The 20,497-nt window shown below is 37.0% G+C and overlaps 2 protein-coding genes across 5 annotated transcripts in view; one reads left to right on the plus strand and one right to left on the minus strand.

The window, feature by feature from the left end:
- The window catches only part of MRAP2 (melanocortin 2 receptor accessory protein 2), a 70,615-nt gene extending 51,515 nt beyond the window's left edge, over positions 1 to 19,100 (plus strand). The window contains exon 4 of the mRNA XM_074187096.1: positions 7,975 to 19,100. Within this exon, the coding sequence (XP_074043197.1) occupies positions 7,975 to 8,371 (397 nt within the window). The 3' untranslated portion in view covers positions 8,372 to 19,100. The remainder of the gene's footprint in view (positions 1 to 7,974) is intronic.
- The window catches only part of CEP162 (centrosomal protein 162), a 134,541-nt gene continuing 129,894 nt past the window's right edge, over positions 15,851 to 20,497 (minus strand). For 3 of the 4 annotated variants that reach the window (XM_074187094.1, XM_074187093.1, XM_074187092.1), the window contains one exon: positions 15,853 to 18,680. In XM_074187094.1, the coding sequence (XP_074043195.1) occupies positions 18,474 to 18,680 (207 nt within the window). In that variant the 3' untranslated portion in view covers positions 15,853 to 18,473. Of the gene's footprint in view, positions 18,681 to 20,497 lie in introns of all 4 variants that reach the window. The other variant, XM_074187095.1, reaches the window with a different exon arrangement.

A 20,497-nucleotide genomic window follows, 5' to 3' on the forward strand; every position in this document is an offset into this window, starting at 1 on the left:
GGGTTCTGAGAATCTTTCAGTTCATCTCATTGATTCTAGTACAGGAAGTATCAGGAGAGAAAAAATTACTAAAGACTCAGTGATCATTGGCAAGGAAGAGGAGAGAAGACAGCAATTGTAAAGTTAATGTTGCCTTCTTATGAAAGCTATTAAGTAAAGGAAACTGCAGTTATGGCAGCTTTCACCTTTGTATGGGGAAAATACTTTTTTGGGGGATTTTATGGAAGATGAAGAGTTAGCAATTTTTCCCTCTCTGCTTTTATAGAAAAAAAATTATTAACTTTTACTGAGTATCAAAACAGTATCTCTTCCTCATCAAGAATTCTCATGATGGATGTAGAAGAAAAGGATTGAAATAGCTATTTATTTGTTTTTTTTATTCTTTGGACTCCCCCCAATTCATATTATCATAGACACAAACCTGGAAGAGACTATAGATGGTATCTATTGTGATCATCTTATGTTGCAGATTAGAAAACTGAGGTTCAGGAAGACCAAGTGACTCATCAGACATTCATCATATCCTCTCTGTTTTGCCCATGTCCACAACAAAATAAATTAATTTTATTTAATTGTATCTTATTCTTGGTTTGGAATATTGGACTTGGGTTCTTAAGAGTACTGGTAGAAATATAACCAAATTCTTGAGTTTCTCTATGAGCTATTATTTAGGTGAACATTCCTAACCCTAACCCTCATCCCAGAATCCAAGGAGGCCCATCTTAGGAAGCCAAAGTGAGGAAAAAGTGCATTCCGAACATGAAGAAGAAGTCAGGATATAGCTTGTCTTGTTTAAGGAACAATAAGAAGGCCATGCCACTGAAGCACAAGTGTGTGTGGGTATGTGGGTGTGTAGGTGTGGATGTGGGGGGCAGATTTAAGATGTCAGGAGACTGAAAGTATATTTGGGTGGAAGGGACAAGTTATGAAGAGTTTTGAATATAAAATAGACAATTTTATTTTTGTTCTTAGAAATTATTTGGAGCCTGGCAGAGTGTTCAAAGAGATCAAAACTGTAAAAATGTTTATTATTTCCACCATTTCTCTTCTCTTGTTGCAAAATCATATTCAAATGAACTATGCTATTTTTTGCTATAAGGGGTCTATCAGTCTACTCCCCTCTAGCTCCACTCAATTTCCTTTTAACTTTGAAGATCAAAGAGCTCTCTGTCATGGCCACCATTTATTTCCCTATGGTGTTGTCTCCTCTATTTTTCCAAGAACACTTTTTCATTTATTCATTTTCATCCATTCAACAGCTCCCATCCAAGGACTTTGGTAAGGCAGTTGTTGAAGTGAATTCCCTGGAGAATAGAAGTGTCCCTCATAGGAAAGGCAAATGTTCCCTTGAGAAGACTTCATTATTCCCCAGTATACAACTGTACCATCAGGTTCATTGTGTGAACTGATCTCTATAGGTGGGCAGCAAGGTAGTGCAGCCACTAGAGTTCTGGGCCTGGAGTCAGGAAGACCTGAGTTCAAATCCAACCTTAGTCATTTAAAAGCTGTGTGACCCCGAGGAAAGTTGCTCCACCCTATTTCACAGGGTTTCCATATCTAGAAAATGAGCTGGAGAAAGAAATGGCAAAACATTCCATTCATTATCTTTGCCAAAAAACCCCCAAATGGTCTGCCTACTCATGTGGCCATTCCTGATTTAGTTCGCAAGCTCTCTGTGCAAGGCCTCTTTTCACTCATTCAAACAGTGGGGTGACCAGGTGGTGCAGTGGATAGAGTGCTGGGACTCGAGTGGATAAGACCTAAGTTCACATCTAGCCTTAGCTGCTTACCAGTCCTGTGAACTTGTTTGTCTCAGTTTACTCTTCTATAAAAATGTTTTGCCAAGAAAACTCCAAAAAAGGAGTCACAAAAAGTCAGACACAACTAAAAACAACAACCTTCAAACATGAGTATTTATCAAAAGTAATGTGTGACTGGCACTATGCTTTATGCATAAGGCATGACCTCTACCTCCAGGAGTTTATAACCTTGTTGAGGAGAGACTTAGCTATTTATGTTTGGTGTATTATTAGCCTTTGTTAATATTTATCATCAGTTAAATATCGGAATTTTCATGGAAAAAGATTTTGTTTTAATTTCTACATGCCTTTGAATTTTCATTGAACCAAGAACTCTCCAAAGTATCGAGGAAGGCAGAAGTCCGTGGAACTAATGGTTCAGGGATCTTAGACTCTGCTAGATCTCTATTCATCCATGGCCAGCATGACTTTCCTCTGATAAAATTCTCCTCTGTTATCTCATCTTGTTATGGAGGTAACCTTTAGGGCCTCAAGCAATCCAGTAAGACCCACCAAACAGGAAAACCTTCATTGATGGACCTAGCCATGGATTGTCTAAGATCCTATAAGGACCCTAGACTAACTAAGCCCTGAAAAACTTGTCACAAGAAAGTTTTCCAAAAGATGATGATAGATTATTGTTATTATTGTGGTCACAACAAATCATGAATACTAATATATCAAGTATAAAGGGACTACAATTTGCCCTATTATTATGAGTATTATCATTAATGAAGTGCATTCATTGAATTACTGAGGTATGGTAAGTGTGATAATAAACATTTGGCAGGGAGGGGAAGAGCTGAGATTTTATCAGTTGAATTGAACTCCTGACATGGAAAGCTTCTACACCAATGGGATTCAATAACTCATCTATGACTTAGAGTTTTAAAGAGTTGCCTAGGAAAATGAGAGATTAAGTGATTTGCCCTTGGGCAAGCAATAATTATTTAATCAACAAGCATTTATTAACTACTATGTACATCATGCTAGGCTCCAGGGATACAAAGACAAAAACATTTCCCTCAAGAAACTTATTTCTTTTGCATTCATATAAGTATATACAAAATGTATACACATAAGTATATACGAAATAATTAAAGGTAATTTTTTTGAGGGGAGAGTGAATTAGGGCACTGGAACCTTGTGGGAATTGGGAAAGGCCTCCTGTAGAAGGTGGCCCTTGAGTTGAACTTGAAGGAATGTAGAGGTGAATAGGAGCAGCTTTTGTAAAGGCAGAGAGCCACAGGAGGTCCAGTAGCATGGCCCAGGAATAGTAACAAAAGCCAGTTTGCCAGGATTATAGTGTCTGTGAATTATTTGTGTGGTCAATCAACTCATTCACATGGGATTAGTCTTTAATTTTAGAGGTTCTAACAAAGTTATAAATCAAAAAACTAGAAACTATGGAAGATTAATAAGGACAGAAGGAAACATAGATTTCCTAATGTTTTTCCTCCTATGGGAAATAAACATCACTGACCATTAAGTAGCTCTGCTATGTTACATTGATGGAGTGGAGAAATTAGCTGTGAAGAACTGAGAGGAAACAAATAATTAGCAGGAAGAATTCGGTTGCTGATTGAGGGAGAAACAGTTTTGTGAAATTTATCTTACAATGAGAGTTGAATTCTGTACCTATTTGAGTTCATTGCCTGCCAGCAATCTCTAAAGCTTGTCAGAGGTATCCGTTTCTCTGCAGCCTCTTTGAGAGAGAGAAATAGAGAAAATAAAGTTAAAAAAATTTTTTTGAAAAAAAATAGTTTTGCAGTCAACACTGTTGTAAAAAGAGGCTTGGAACTGATGGGACAAAGTCAATCAAATCCCATCAAATGAGAGAGTTGTCTGAAATTCTCTACAATGTCTAAAGAGTCAACCCAAGGAGCTTTATTTGGAGCCCTCCTTTCCTTTAAAGTGATCTGAATAGATAAGAACTGATTAGTGTTTGGTGAAGTGTTTGGAAGATTGGTAATTTGTGAGGAGCTAGCTGGATAGCCAATTTTTTTTTTTAGTTTTTTGCAAGGCAATGGAGTTAAGTGACTTGCCCAAGATCACACGGCTAGGCAATTATTAAGTGTCTGAGGCCAAATTTGAACTCAGGACCTCCTGACTCAAGGGCCAGTGCTCTATTTACTGTGCCACCTAGCTGTCCCTCGGATAGGAGTTTGGCAGTTTCTGGGACTAAAAAGGGAATTGCTTGTTACTGTAAGAACATAACAATTTCTCAGCACTTTGTTAAAGGTGACTTAGTTAAAAGAACTTGTCATTGCCCCATCCACTGACAGAGTGAAAGAGAAATGGATTTTCCTACCACAAGAGGGGTGAGGATCAGAAGAGAGCTAGCAGAGAAGTGGTTTTGTGGGGTACAGATTATCCCTGAAAGCCTTGCTATTGAAGGGTTGGGAGTTGCCCTAAGCACATGGGTTCTCCCATTCCTGTAACTCCTTGCTGGATTTCTAGAAGTGTGTGTCCATTCTTTCCCATGGACATTGTGTACACTGGCAAGTTTATGGATGCACTGTGATTATTTTTGTCTTGTGCAATGTTGATATGATCATGATAACTTTTGCTTTAACATTAAATAAATATTTTATTTGAGTTAGTAGTGTTTTGGTGACTGACTGTAAACAAGAAGCTCACTTGTGGGAGCTCAGGAACTACACTGACAAGTAATAATGGTATATATCTCTGCCCCCCTCCCCAAACCTTCTTAATAGGGTTACCCCTAGGATCCTGAAAGAGTAGTAACTGTATAGTACTGATCTTTCTCTGTAAGCCCAGGCCTGCTAGGGTGAGAGCAGGTTGAAGTGAGCCAGCCTATTCAGAGTGCAAGGGTGAATTACTACATTGTAATGTGGTCATCAGGCAGGTAGGTGGCACACTGGGTAGACTGGTGGGCCTGGAGTCAGAAAGACTTGAATTCAAATGTGAGCTCAAGCTCTTATGAGCTGTGTCACCCTGGGCAAGTCACTTAACACTGTTTGCTTCTGCTTCCTCATCTGTAAAAAGAGCTGGAGAAGGAAATGGTAAAATCATTCTTTGTATCTTTGTCAAGAAAACCCCATATGGGGTCACTAATAGTTGGATACCACTGAACAACAAAATATTGAAGCCATAGGTTTCATTTGCATTATCAGGACTTTAGTAATAAAGGTTTTACCCTGGTCCCAACCAGGAGAAAGTAAAAATAGGTCCCTCTTCCAATCTATTAAATTGATGTTTCTTTCTAAGGGACTAGAGAGAAGCATTTCATAATTCTCAGTGACAAAATGAGTCATCTAGCTGATATATACAGTCAGAACTATATCTGAAAAACAAGAACAATTTTTTGAAAACCTGAAGTCCTTCTAAATTCATATGACTCCATCAGCTAGAACAGAAAATGTCAGGCCTGAGGAAGATTCCTTATTGAAAGGAGTGATCTGTATCCACTGCTGGTAATGAGGAATTATGTGGGTCTAAATTACTTTACATGTGGTTACCAAAAAGGCTCTCAAGGCTCACTTTTCCCCAGGTGCCATCTTATCTCATTAGCTCATGGGGAGACTAGATACTCAGTCCCTGGGCTTCAGTTGCTTTTAAACCCCGAGGAGAGGATATTAGCAGGAAAATTCGCTTTTAGCAGGGACAAAGAATCTACTTACATTGAATTTGAGCACTCAATATATTGGCATCTCCCCTCAGTGATTTTCTTTGTACTTTTGGAGCTGATTCACCTAATACTTACTGTAGGGCCCATGGAAACCCTGGTTGCCAGAGGTAGAGAAGTTTTGATTGATGGGGAAACTGAGGCTTCTAGAGAGAGGACTTATTCTGACTTTCTCAGCAAGTGGTCATGATGGAGTGGACCCATGTCATATGTTCTTTAAAATTCAGTTCAAATGCCACCTCTTCTATGAAGACTTCCCTGATTCTCTTCCCATTCCCATTCAGCATCAAGAGGGTTCCCTCTCCCTCCTTGGGAACTTTGCATTTTGTAGTTTTCTTACATCTTTGTCAGATTCCATTTTTCTTACAGTTTCTCATGGTGTAACGCAAACCATTTGGTTGGATGTGAAGGTCATTTAGGGTCTGCATGTGAATTCCTGTAGTTACTGTTATACAATTTGTTTATGCTTTTAAATTTATGTACACTCAAAATTGGTATGCTGCCCCCATAACTACCTTGCCCTGTAGATGGTGAGAACTTGAAGACTGATTTGTAGGTGGATTTGTGTGTGGACTTGAGGTCCCTGTGCCTATTGGTGTATGCACCCTCCCTTAATCACCCCCCCCCCACCGCCATGGCTACAGAATAAACTGTATGAATCTCCTTCCTTCAGCTTCCCAGAATTTCTTTGTTCTAGTGGAATTCAGAACCTGCAGTCAAGAGAAAAATCCCATGAGTTCAAGCTCTTATGAGCTGTGTCACATGGTTACTTTTCTATTAGTTTACATATTACTTGTATTTCATTTATCATTGTTGGTAACCAGCAAGTACATATAGTAAGTGCTTATGGAATGTTAAATTTATCGATTTTGCTCCACATCATGGTAGCTAGTATGGTTTAATGGACAGAGGAGGCAAAGAACTTGATTGTCTAACTTTGTCACTAACGAGCCTGAGATCCTGAGCAAGTCAACTTAATTTTTTTTCAACAAGCATTTATTAACTCTCTTCACTTTCCCTGCCCTCCACTGATGATATTTTAAAAATTTTCAATTCCAAATTCTCTCCCTTCCTCACTTTCCTCATTTATTGAGAAGGCAAGAGATAACAATACTAATAATACACACTCCATTGAACATTAAAAGAGAAAAATAAAACCTTATTAAAAATATGCATTGTTCAGTAAGACAAATTCCTCCATTAGTCATGTCCCCCCCTCCAATATATGTCTCACTTCACATTTCAGTCCATCATCTCTTAGGAAGCAGCTATGTAGTGATCTTTAATCTTCAGAAACGGTGTTTATCATTACCTGGTTCAGAGTTTTAAAGTTTTTCAAAATTGCTTTTCCCTATAATGATATTGCCATTGTCTAAATTGTTTTTCTACTTCTGTTCACTTTGCATTCATTCCTAGTTTTCTCTGAAACTATTTCACTGTTTCTTATGGCATAATAATAGCTCATTATATTTGTAAACTATAATTTGTTCCAAGTCACTTTAAAGGATTGAAAACCTTCTTTGCTGCAATTTCCCCATATGCAAACTGGGGGCAATGACATTCTTCCCAACCTACATCAAAAAATTATTGGGAGGATCAAATGTGATAAAGATAAGAATGAGCTTCAAAAAGCACAAAACATGAAACATAAAAAGGATAAGGCATTATATTTGGATATGTAATATGTGGGGCATCTAGATGGCTTAGTGGATAGAGTGCTGGGCTCAAGAAGACCTGAGTTCAAATATGAACACACTATTGCGCAACCTTGGGAAAATCACTAAACTTCTCTTTGCTTTAATCCACTGGAGAAAGAAGTGGGGAACCACTCCAGGATCTTTGCCAAGAAAACCTCATGGCCTAGTACCGGTGTGTTTAGGTCCCTTTGAACACCATCACCACCCGCTCTGCCATATATTATGGTGTAGTCAGCTAGGTAGTTGTCTTTGTATTTCTACAGTAATGAGGAGGGCCTCCTTTTCACATAATAATGCTAATAACGAAGGACTGTGTTAAACGATTTATAATTTTCATCTCATTTTATCCTGACAATTCTGGGGTAGGTAATTTTTAAGTTATTAATATTCCCCTTTTACAGACTAAATTGCTCCCCTGTTTTGAGAAGATTAAATTTGTATGAACTTTATCCTTTCTTTTGTATTTCAACCAATCAATGAATACTGAAGATCAAAGAAAAGTAAAAAGTATGGTTCCTGCCCCAAGGAGCTCACTTCTAATGGGGAAGACAACATGCAAATATTGTACATGCAAGATCTATGCAGTGGGGACAGTTTTGTGGCACAGTGGACGGAGCATCAACCCTGGATTCAAGAGGGCCTGAGTTCAAATCCAGCCTCAGACACTTGACGCAAAAGTCACTTAACCCTGGTTAGCCCCCCCTCCCAAGTCTTGCAGAATCTATGCAGTGTAAATCACAGTCAATCTCAGAGTACTGGTAACTGAGCAAATTTTGGAAATGAAATTTGTATAATGTATATGATTTTTGCCTTTTCCTTTTCTTTTTAGAAATGCAGAACCTTCTGAAAAGCATTTTCGAATGAATAGCTTTGTTACAGACTTTGGAAGGTCTCGGGAGCCAGATAAGGTATTTTCTCGACCAGTAACTGCTGAATCCAGATCTCTCTTCCATTGCTACATCAATGAAGTGGAACAGTTGGATGGGCCAAAGACAAGCCACAAGGTGACAGCTGTGGATGCTGATGAACTCTTTCAGGAGGGATCCAGAAGCAGTGGGAGACCAGAGGAGGAGGATCTGACGCAGATGACCAAATTCAACATCCCCAACTTTGTGAACACTGACCCAAACTCCTCCTTCGGGGAGGACGATCTCCTGATATCTGAGCCACCAGTTGTTCTGGAAAATAAGCCAATAGCCCAGACTTCCCATGAAGTTATAGATTAAGAAATACTGGCTAAAGAACAGAGTCTAGATATGCTAAGCAAGGGATTTTCTTCACAGAAAGTTTCAGATTTGTTTCAAAGGTGTGTGTGTGTGTGTGTGTGTGTGTGTGTGTGTGTGTGTGTGTGTGTGTATACTAGTGGATGCACATATGGCTTAAATAGAAGGCAATGAAACAATGAATTAGTACTTACCAAGACCTCTAGATTTGGTATTTTGAATTTTTTTGGGGAAAAAAGAAATTAGACTATCACCCTTTTAGTGGGCTGGAAATGGTTTCATCCCTTATAGTGGATAGAAAACTGGATGTGGAGTCAGGAAGCCGAAGATTCAAGTCCTCTTTCTGAAATATACTGCCTGGGTGATCCTAGACAAATCACTTTAATTTCTCATTTTTTTCTAGCCAATTCTACTTAGAAAGTACCAGACTGCTTTAGTAGGAGCTCATCCAGTTCATCATCGTCTTTTTTTTTCAAAGAAATCACATACCTAGTTCCTATCTTATATATTATGCCAGTTGTCCTAGGCAGGGCTGTGTTAACCAGTGTGAATGAATGAATACTCTCTCCTCTTCTGTTCTGGGAGTCTAAAGACAAAGCCCTCTCCACTGGTGGGCCCTTTGACTCCTCTGCCCAGTAATCAAACATAACTCTTTGTGTAGAGGTTTAGTACGGGACAGCAGGAGTTTGCCGAGGGCTGAGAATCCATTTTGTAAGAGCATCCCAGATAGCCACTAACCAAAATGTCACTTGCCTTGCTTCTCCAGGTGGCCTTGTTCAATTGGATGTACCTGCTTCAAATTCCGCAAGAGTGAGTGGTGGGAGGTTTGAGGCAGCTGGGTGATGGAGTGGTTGGTGTGGGGCTTTGGGACTTTCAAATCCTGCCTCAGATTTGTTGTACGTATTTGGTGTATGAATCTGGGTAAGTCATTGACCTCAGTACCTCAGTTTGCTCATCTGTAAAAAGAGATGATGATAATAGCATCTACTCCACAGGGCTATTGTGAGAATCTTTTAAGATAATATATGTAAAGTGTTTTGCATACCTTAAAGTGCTTTATAAATATTAGCTATTATTATGACTATTATTGCTGTTATTATTTATTATTATTAAATTGCCTTTAGGATACATCTGACCAGCACTCCTCCTCACAAGAAGGTGCTCAAGCTTAGTTTGTCCAGCTTTTAATAGGGGTGTTCTCCAATGTTAACCATAGTTAATAATACTGTCTTCTCATCATTGTTACATTTTCTATAAATGGATGGAAAACATTCTTCGTCGACCAGCTTTCCTTAATTGTCCAAAGCATGAAGTTTGATATTCTTTCCATGGCAGGGATTTTTGACCCAGTCTACCATGGATGCTTTACACAACACCAGTAACAAATCATTCACATCTTAAAATATCCTGCATGTGGAAAGTCTGAAGCCTGGGACAGATTGCAATTCAGCTTTCTGGCTGCAAAATTGGAAGGACATATATGTTATGAAATTTTTCCCTGCTTTTGGTGAAAACCAACCTCCTCCTGCTTTGTACTGAGTGTAAAAATAAAAGTGTTCGATTGCATATTCCTCAGCTGCTCAGTTGTGATACCTGTGTATTTACATGCTGTTGGGATATGATGCCTTTCTCTTGCCTCTTAGTGATTAACTGGTGAAAACACAGGGCATCCTGGTTATCTTTCATACCAGCTCTAATCCCTGTATTTTAATAGGAACAGCTAGGTGGTCCAGTAAATAGAATACTGGGTTTATCTTCCTGAGGTCAAATCTGACCTGAGACACTTATTAGATGTTGTGACCCTGGGCAAGTCACTTAACCCTGTAAAATGAGCTGGAGGAAGAAATAGTAAAACACTCTAATATCTTTGCCAAGAAAACCTCAAATGTGGGGCAACTAGGTGGCATAGTGGATAGAGCACCGGCCCTGGAGTCAGGAGGACCTGAGTTCAAATCCTACCTCAGACACTTAATAATTACCTAGCTGTGTGGCCTTGGGCAAGCCATTTAACCCCATTGCCTTACAACCCCCCCCCCCCAAAAAAAACAAAAAACCTCAAATGGGTTCTCAAAATGTTGAAAATAACTGAACAACAAACACCAGTCTTTTTTTTTTTTTAATAAAAATACCATTCTCTAACATTTTCTCCTCCCCAGTATCCCTGAGGCAAATATTATTCTTAAGGATACAAAGTGGCCTGTAGTATATAGCCAGGTTTGAACTCTCTTTGTTTAAGGTAAAGTTACTCTCTGAATACTTATAAATGGTCTTACCCTGGAAGTCTAATGCTTACCCCAAAGAGGAATCAAAGCTAATTAAAGCAATTTTATTTATACTACTTGGATGTGGTACAGGCAGGTTGAAAAAGAAAAGCCTTTGCAAAGTCTTTTTAAAATATTTTAATATTTGAGTACTCTTAATTGTAAGTGGATGAATATAATTACTTAAGGTAAAGGTTCTTTTTCAAAGGTTTCAGGTATCCTAGGGATCAATGGGTAGGTTTAAGAAAGAGATCTGTTACCTTGGATTAAAAAAAAATTCCATTTTTATTTTCAATATCTTTGTTCTCCTTTGTTCACATTTTTTTGTGCATTTAAAAACCTTTAGAGAAGGGTCCATAGTCTTCATCAGACTGACAAAGGAGTCTATCACATATAAGAAGTTAAGAACCCCAAATCTAGGGAATGTTTTCACCACCTATCAGTTCAAGAATTTGGGGTTAGGGTGGAGATGAGTTAAGAGAAAGATGACCAAAGCTTATGAACCAGATTATGTGTGAGGGGAGCTCAGGATGTGGGAACTCACTCTATTCATGCAGTTTGGTAACTTTTCTATACAATTTGTAGTCTTAAGAGAATTGCCTGGACCATTGAGAGGTTAAGTCACCTGCCCAGGGTGACACAGTTTGTATGTGTCAGAATCTAAATACCACCATCTTCAGTGTTTTCCCCCTTCTAACTCTTTCCCTTTGCCTCTTTTTCCCTCCCTTCTTTCTGTCAGTTACTCCCTTTCTCCCCTCTCCCCCCATTCCCCTCTAAATACTTGACAGGTAAGATAAGTTTCTAAACTGACTGTGGGTTAATCCCTCTTTGAGTCAAATCTGATGAGAGTAAGATTGTTGGACAAAAATCACAACTTTCCCAAGGCTCAGTTTACTAATCAATGAGGGTTTTGGTTTAAATGACCTGTATAGACCTTTTAGATCTACATTCCTATGATCCTTTCATACCCTTCAGCTTCTGAGGTTATCCCAAATATTTCTCTAGATAGCAGAATCAGGATGGTCATCTTGAGGGACAGGACAAGCTTGTCTTACTAAGTCTTGCCTCAATGAGTTATGGGTCAGCAAATAGGCACCTACAAGCTCTAATTGATCTGCCTGGGCAGAGTTTTGGATTATGGGTTGCATTAGAACACAGTGATAATCCTGTGGGAAATGAATTTTGATAACGAATATATTTTTCCATTTTAGAAATTCTTCTACCATTCTTGACTTTTCTGGGTGATAGTGATTTGCTCAGCCTCATCCCTACTTTGGTCTAGTGACCAAGAGAGGTCCCTGGCAAAGAGAGATAAGCTTTTATAGTCAGGAAGAACTGAATTCAAATCTGGCCTCCTAGGTTTACTAGCTATGTGACCCTGGAAAAGTCACTTAACCCTGTTTGCCTCAGTTTTCTCTGCTATAAAATGAACTGGAGAAGGAAATGACAGGCCATCTTTGCCAAGAAAATCCCAAATGGAGTCACTAAGAGTTAGACATATCTTTCCCCAACTGACAAATGGTCAAAGGATATGCAAAGACAATCTGCAGATGAGGAAATCAAAGTGATCCATAGTCATATGAAAAATTGCTCTAAGTCACAAATTATTAGAGAAATGCAAATTAAAGCATCTCTGATGTATCACTTCACACCTCTCAGACTGACCACTATGACCAAAAAGGAAAATGATTAATGTTGGAAGGGTTGTGGGAAATCTGGGACACTAATACATTCTTGGTGGAGCTGTGAATTCATCCAACCTTTCTGGAGAGCAATTTGGAATTCCTCCCAAAGGGCAATAAAAATGTTCATACCCTTTGATCCAGCAATACCACTACTGGGTCTATACCCCAAAGAGATGATGAAAAAGGGGAAAAACATCACTTGTACAAAAATATTCATAGCAACCCTGTTTGTGGTGGCAAAGAATTAGAAATTGAGTGAATGTCCATCAATTGAGGAATGGCTTAACAAACTGTGATATATGTATGTCATGGAACACTATTGTTCTATTAGAAACTAAGAGGGACGGGAATTCAGGGAAGTCTGGAGGGATTTGCATGAACTGATGCTGAGTAAGATGAGCAGAACCAGAACACTGTACACCCTAACAGCAACATGGGGATGATGATCAACCTTAATGGACTTGCTCATTCCATCAGTTCAACAATCAGGCACAATTTGGGGGTATCTGTGATGGAGAATACCATCTCTATCCAGAGAAAGAATTGTGAAGTTTGAACAAAGAGCAAAGACTATTACTTTTAATAAAAAAAACCCTGTTATCTTATTATGTAATTTTGCTATCTCTTATACTTTATTTTTCTTCCTTAAGGATATCTCTCTCTCATCACATTCAAACTGCGATCATCAGACCAATGTAACCATGGAAACAATGTAAAGACTAACAGACTACCTTCTGTGGGGGTGGGGGGAGGGAAGTGAGATTAGGGGAAAAACTGTAAAATTCAAAATAAATAAATTTAAAAAAGAGTTAGACATATCTGAACAACAACAACAACAAAAATTTTAATTCCAGATTCTCACTTATTAAATCATGCAAGTCACACCACCGATAATCACTTGGTTGGTTGGCATGGATGACTAGTAATTAATTATATACAAAGAAATTCTCTAATGAACTTCTTTAACCCTGATTAGGATAAAATTACCAGTAAAGGGTTGCCCAGGGACCATGAAAAATTTTACAAAGAAGGACTTCTTTTAAGCTCTCAGGAGATTTTGAGATTTACTCTGATGCTACAGAATTACTTTACTTCTCATGTATCATAATATCTTTACATAGTTGTACTCATGAGTTAGATCTTCTAAAATGGTACTATCAAAGCCAAGGAAGAGACCAGGGGCAGTAACCTAAGGATAAAATCTAGAACTGCTCTGGACTAACTCCTTGTGGGAAATGAGGAAACTGAGAAATAGGGAGATTTAAATGATCTACCCAAAGTCATATGGGGAATGAGCATTAGAGGCAAGGACTATGAATCCAGCTCCTCTAATTCCCAAGTGGAGTATTCTCTCCAATAGTCTCCCTCTACCTTCCATTTGGGGAGGACAGAGCCAGACTTACTGCTATCTATCCTGTTTTAAATTATGGCTGAGAAAGCTTAAAGCTCCCTCATGTCTGTGTATCCCAAGCATTCTACAAACACAGATGTGTTAAAACAAAGCATAGCTGCAGTTATAGGGGATAATGAGCAGATAGAATGCAGTGTGGTATCAGGGGATTCCTGGATTTGAAACTTGTTTCTTATTCTGCTTAGCTATGTCACCTCTGAGGTTCAGTTTCCTCATCTGCATAATAGGATGAGTACCCTATAAGGGTTTACTTTGTGACTGTTGTGAGAATTAAAATTAAAATAATAGCAGCTAAGTTTATATAGTACTTAAGCATTTGCAAAAATACTTTACATACATTATCTAATTTGATCCTCTTTTCTCCCATTTTGCAGGTAAGGAAACTGAGGCTGAATGAGGTTAAATGGCTTGCTCAGGAACACAGTATCAGAGATGGAATTTTAATTTAGGTCCTCCTGATTCAAAGTCTAGTATTCATGTATAGAAAGAATTTTTTTTAGTTTGAATATTTTATTGTTCCTAATTGCTTGTAAAAACAATTTTTTAACAGTTTGTAAAATTTTAAATTTTAAAATTCTCTCCCTCTGCCTTCTCCCTGAGAGGATAAGCAATTTGTTATAAGTTACATACATGCAATCATGCAAAGCATCATTTTTAAATTTGTGTATGTCAGTTCTGTCTGTATGGTTACAAAATGGTCTAGAGATTGTTTATAATGAAAAAAAATTCTCCAAATATAATTGTGCAAAAGGCACCATTATATCATCAGTCAGTTGGAAGATAGACACATTGCCATTCCAGATTACCAAATTTCCTTGGTGAATTCCAGGCCCTTGAGGTCTTAATTAATCTTTGTTAGCCACCAGGGATCATATCTAACATATATACATACATACACATATATAAAACATATATTTATACACATACACAGATAGATGATGATAGTTATTTTAAATTGAATTTCTCTTCAATCTTGTTGGACTTTGTTGATAATACGCAGTAATGCTGATTTATGTGGGTTCATTTCATATCCTACAATTTTTCTAAAGTTGTTATTTGAACTGGACTTTTAATTAACATTCTAGGATTCTCTAAGTATTTCATTGTGTCTTAAAGTATAGTACTCTTTCATTGATGAACCACAATTTGTTAAGTTATTCCCCAATTGATGAGGTCAACTTTTTAACACCTATATTCTACTGGTTCCAATGTATCAATACAAAGACATGAAATTTTACAGTCTCCAAATAGATGGAAATAAATATCACAAAGAGGGCAATGGAAAGGTGTATTGTGAATGTAAGCAACCTGCAACATATAATGAAGAAAAGTATTATGAAATGTTATGAGTGAATTATATATGATAGAATAAGATGGACTGGTCATTTATTTGAATGAGGATGAAGGACTGGAGGACAAACATAAGCATTCACCTAATGTCCTTGAGATACCAGAAGAGAACAAAGAAAGTCTCCCTCTGTAAATCTTATAGGATGACATGAACAAAAGTCATACAGGATGGTCAAGCATGGATGGGTTGAGGTCTTTATTATTGGACAGAATATCCAAATGAATGAGATCTCAGGCATTAGATTGTAAGATCCTATATATATTAGATACTTAATATTTGATTGACTCATTTAAATATTTGAGGCAGACTGAAATGCATCTAGAAAAATACAAATAAAATGGTGGAAGGTCTCAAGATCTTGCCATATGAGAATCTGTTGAAGAACCTCTGCATGTTTAGTCTAAAGGACATGATCATTATATGTTATAAATATATAAAGTATATATTTTCATATACTTTATGAAGAGCTGTTCTGCAGAAGAAAGATTAATTTGTTCTACTTGCTCCTTAAAGGGAGAACTTTTGAAAACAGGCTCATTAGAAGCACCCCAAAGTAGTGAATTTCTTGAGAATAAATTTCTCTCATTGGAGTTCCTAAAGTAAACATTAAATGAACATTTAGGGATGTTGTGGAAGGCTTTTTTTTCAAGGTAAAATAAAGTTGGAATCAGAAAATCTGCGATGTGTCAAGAATTAAAAGATTCTCAAGGCAAATGACCAATATTTTCTCTCAGGGGGGAAAAACCCAAAACTTTAAAATACTTGCAATCATATTTTTTCCATTCAGAATTATGCTGACCAAGGTGAGCAGTGACATGTGAGCCTATTCTAGGGTGGTGTCAATGGGAAAACAAAGCAAAAATTTGGATGCAAGAAGCATCACAAAAGAAAAATAGAGTTTGGTAAACATGTTGAGTAGAGGGAGAGAAGACAGACACAACTCAAGATTTAGAGCTTGCTAGTCCCTTTTCCTCTAAGGTTGCCTTGCTATTTCTACATGTTTTGTATATGTCTATTGTATTTAACATATCATCTCCTTTAGAAATTAAGTTCCCCAAGAACGAAGCCTTTTAAAGTGCATAAAAGAGCTTGTATTTTGGGATTTCCCCACCCCTGTCTCCCATAAGAGAGGTGTGCCATTTTGTTAAGATATCTTAATAAAAGACATTTTAATCACTCTGGGGGAAAAAAATGAATTTAAGTTCCCTGAAAGCAAGAACTGTTTGTTTTGTTTAGCACTTACCACAAATTAAAAGTTTAATACTTGTTTTATTGGAAGAATGAACATAGTACATTATTAGTTACTATGGAGATGATGAGTTTTATTTTTTAGATTCTAACTTCAAATCGATAGCAGGACATTCAGGTGATGAGCAGTAATAGCTGAAAATACATAAATTATACCTGAAAAAGTCTGAAGTAAGTTTAGATATCAAGATTCAGGAGTAATTTTTATATATTTAATAGGCTATCAGGAGGATTAGATCTCCAAGAGAAAAGGGCAAAGAATTGAGCATACCATTTCTGGTTTCTGACAAGTGTGTGTGCTGAACCACCGACTGGAAGATGCCCACTGATTCCAAAAGCAGAGTATTTTGAGGGAAAGTTCTTTTGATCTACTTTTGATTGATGATTCAATTGTCTAGGGATGGGAAGATATATTGTGCTTGGGTTTTGTATAGATTTTTCAGAAGTCCCATTACTCTCAGTTTGTTTCAGAAGATGAAATTTGTTTAAATTAAAATAAAGAGGCTTCTCTTCTCCATAGCAGTAGATCAGGTATTCTGGAGGGTGGTATTGGCAGCTAAATAAAGGGACATTGGCAGTGAGAAGGATAGGGAACAAAGGGTCCAAAGAAAAGGATTAAGAACATCATTCAGGGTCTATGAATGAAGCTTAGAAGGTGGAACCTAACTCAAATAGGTTTAGAACTCGTAGGGCCTTTTGTCCATTCCCTATAATTTTATGTTTGAAAGGGAATAAAAAAGGATAGACACTCCAGTTTTTGACTTCCATTCTGCATTGAAGCAATCACACTTATTCTTTGGATGACCATGCTAAGTGTGGATTGATAGACCAATGGACAGAAAAGAACAAATGGGGATACAACTAGGTTAATAAATGAATTTATAGACAAAAACATGTTTCAGAGCTCATACCCCACAATAGCAAAAGTAGAAAATTTTATTGTTACTTCATGGTACAATTTTTTTTCTTAGAAACATAAATAAAATAATAAATTATAAGGTTTACAATATCTTCTTTTGGAAAACAATGAAACTATATATACACATTCCTCATTTTTTTCTCTGCTTCTAAATGTACCTATTTTATTTCATCTAGTTCTCAGTACACACAGTGTTACCAAAAATTCAATTTAAAATTTAAAAAAATCTCTTGAGAAGGATAATTTAATATAAAGACACAAATTACCTGAATTTGAGATTTTCAGGATCACTACTATTGATCTTAGTTTTATGAAATGTCCAAAATCACATTTCATTTGAATTATTCACAGCTAAATTGGAGCTTGAAAATTAAAAATAACAATTAAAATGGGTACTGAAAAATTTCCTAATTTTACAGCATTTATATAACTTGAAGATCTGTCCCTATGGAACAGAAAAAAGGTGCTATTTGTGTAAAGCTTGTTCTAGAAAAGCTCTAAGTTCAGCTGTGACAGCTTTGATTTACTTATGAAGTTTACTCCAGTCGTTCATCTGTCTCCTGACCTCAAAAAATAAACTATTAAAATCAACCTGTTATTGGGGATTTGTTGTTTCAACACAATCCCATGTTCCAAGTCACAGTTTTAAAGAACCAATAAATTCAATTATTCTTTACTCTGGAAAGGGTGGGAAGAACCACAGAGAAGAAAAATAATTCTGAAAACTGAGAAACAACTATTCTCTTTCAAATTGCAGGGGAAGCCACACCTTCCTGACTGGCTATTCTGAACTCTGCCCTTAGACTCTATACTCAGGTTACTCACTCAATAATTTTATAATAAAAACAGAAATTGCTTTTTTGACACAAAGAAAATGAACTGATGTTAAATGACAATGTAATCCTGCGAGCATTTTCCTCTGAAGGCTTTCCATTTCTATTACATGAGAAATAGATTGTGTAATAAATTAAGTTACTCCTCATCATTTGACACAGGTCTTTCCAGTCTAAATAATTTGGTATGAAATTAGTTGACATTTTCCCCACAAACAGAATGTGGTAATCATGTCATCCCCCACCCCTCACATTTATCAAAGATAATTTATCTTTCATTGTCCTTCTTGTTGGAATAATTTGTGAAAATCTTTTGGCTGCAGGCTCTGTGTCTTTCTTTGGTAGGTCTGCTTCTTTCCTCCTCCTGGAGCCATTCACATTCCCTTCCCCTGAAGTACTAATATTCAGGGGTGTTTATTCTATCTGAGAAAGGAACTGGAACAACAACTCCCTGTTGATGAAGCTCTCGGAGAACGTCTAACATGGAGTCTAATTCCTCACGGAATTTTTCAAGCTCCTGATTCTTTAGCTGTGCCAGCCTTTTCCATTTCTCCACTTCCTTTTCTTGCTCAGTTTCAACCACCTGGCGCGTCTGTTGTATTATCTACAAATGAAGCATTTCCAAGTTATAGCTATTGTTCCAACTGAATCACAAAAGCAAGCAGACAAGATTCTACCATCCCCACTGCCATAGGCAGATGAGGCACCTGCAATCAGCTCAAAACTGATGAATAAATCTCAGCTTGTTACATCAAAACTGCCTTCAAGCTGGGACATTTGCTATTATGTCAGAGACACATGGAGACTTAAACACTAATTTGTATCAAATATTACCCAATTTTCTGACAAAATTAAAGTCATGAATTGCTCATATGTAAGGGCAAAATTCTTTGCTTTTTAAGAGTTTGTGCACTTCGGCAGGATCCACAAGGGAGGGAAAGAAAGAGAAGAGAATAAGCATATATTTAGTGCCTATTCTGGGTCAGGCTTTTCAAATATTGTCTCATTTGATGCTCACAACCATCCTGGGAGCTGGATGTTGTTATTATTATTATTATTATTATTATTATTATTATTATTATTATCATCATCATCATCATCATCTCCATTTCACTGCCGAGGAAACTGAGTCAAACAGAGATTAAGTGACTTACCTAAGATCACAGTTAGTAATTGTTTTTCTTGAGATCTGAACTCAAGTTTTTCCTGATCACAGCCCCAGTTCTCTATCCACTGGTTCACCCAACTGCCCTAGAATTGAATTCTGTAGGCAGGGAGCTAAGAAAGGAGTTTTCACATTTGTAAATAAAATTTTACTATATTTAAAAATGAAAAACAAAACTCTTCTTTAGCTGGGGGACCACACACAAAAAGATGGGGAACAAATTTGGCCCATGCAGTTTGCCAGCCTCTGGATCCAGAAAATGTAAGTTACTGCTTTCAGTGAATATATTGAAATGCAATTAAGAAATGTTTAGTTGCATGACTACACTGGGGCATTTTCTTAGGGTAAGATGGCTTTATTTTCTCTTCTGCAAAATATGGTGCTAGATAAATTGTTGGGTTTCCTTTCTCCCTTATATGGTCAAGGGGTCACATAAGGACTACTTGCCAGTTGCAAAGTGCTTTATGAAAATCTAATACAAAATATCACACATATTACCTACTGTAAGAAGCTTGACAGAGGAAACCTTCCTTGATTAAAAGAATAGATGTTTCTAAACATGACACAGTCCTGCCAGGGACAGTTCATGCATGTTTGCCTGGTTTGGATTATAATTCTTTCAATTCAATTAAATCAAATAAAAATTTATTTCTTTTGCGGTTTGCAAAGGTACTATATATTGCTAGATACAGAGAAACATAAAACAGTACAAGATAGAACTTCAATTTTTAAATTTATAGCAAATATATTTAATATATTAAAATAATCTATTCCTTATTCAGTATTTTCATTAATTTAATTCAAAATTTAATAACAAAATTTAATTATGAAGAAGGTTTAAAGGTTTAAATATGTAATACAAATATGTAAAGGATATTCAGTCTTGGTAAAAACAGTGCAATGTTTTTGTATGCCTAGCTGAAGGCCTGAAATTGCTATAATATGAGGCAGGGGTAGTCAATAAAATACAAATCTCTATCCAGGTTCATAAAAGCTCTAATTCAGGGATTCAACCTGGGGGGGGTACATAAACTTATTTTTTAAATATTTTGATAACCATATTTTGATATAATTGGGTTCCTTAGGAATCATATGTATTTTATACAAATACATACAAAACTAAAACAAAATTATTTTGAGAAGAGGTCCACAGACTTCTCTAGTGCCATCCATTGCACATAATTCAATGGAATACATGAATGACTCAGTGTTGGTGGGCCTATAGTTATCTGGTGATTTCTGATTACCTGAGAAGC

This window comes from Macrotis lagotis, chromosome 5 (genome assembly GCF_037893015.1).
Source record: "Macrotis lagotis isolate mMagLag1 chromosome 5, bilby.v1.9.chrom.fasta, whole genome shotgun sequence".
NCBI lineage: Eukaryota > Metazoa > Chordata > Mammalia > Peramelemorphia > Peramelidae > Macrotis > Macrotis lagotis.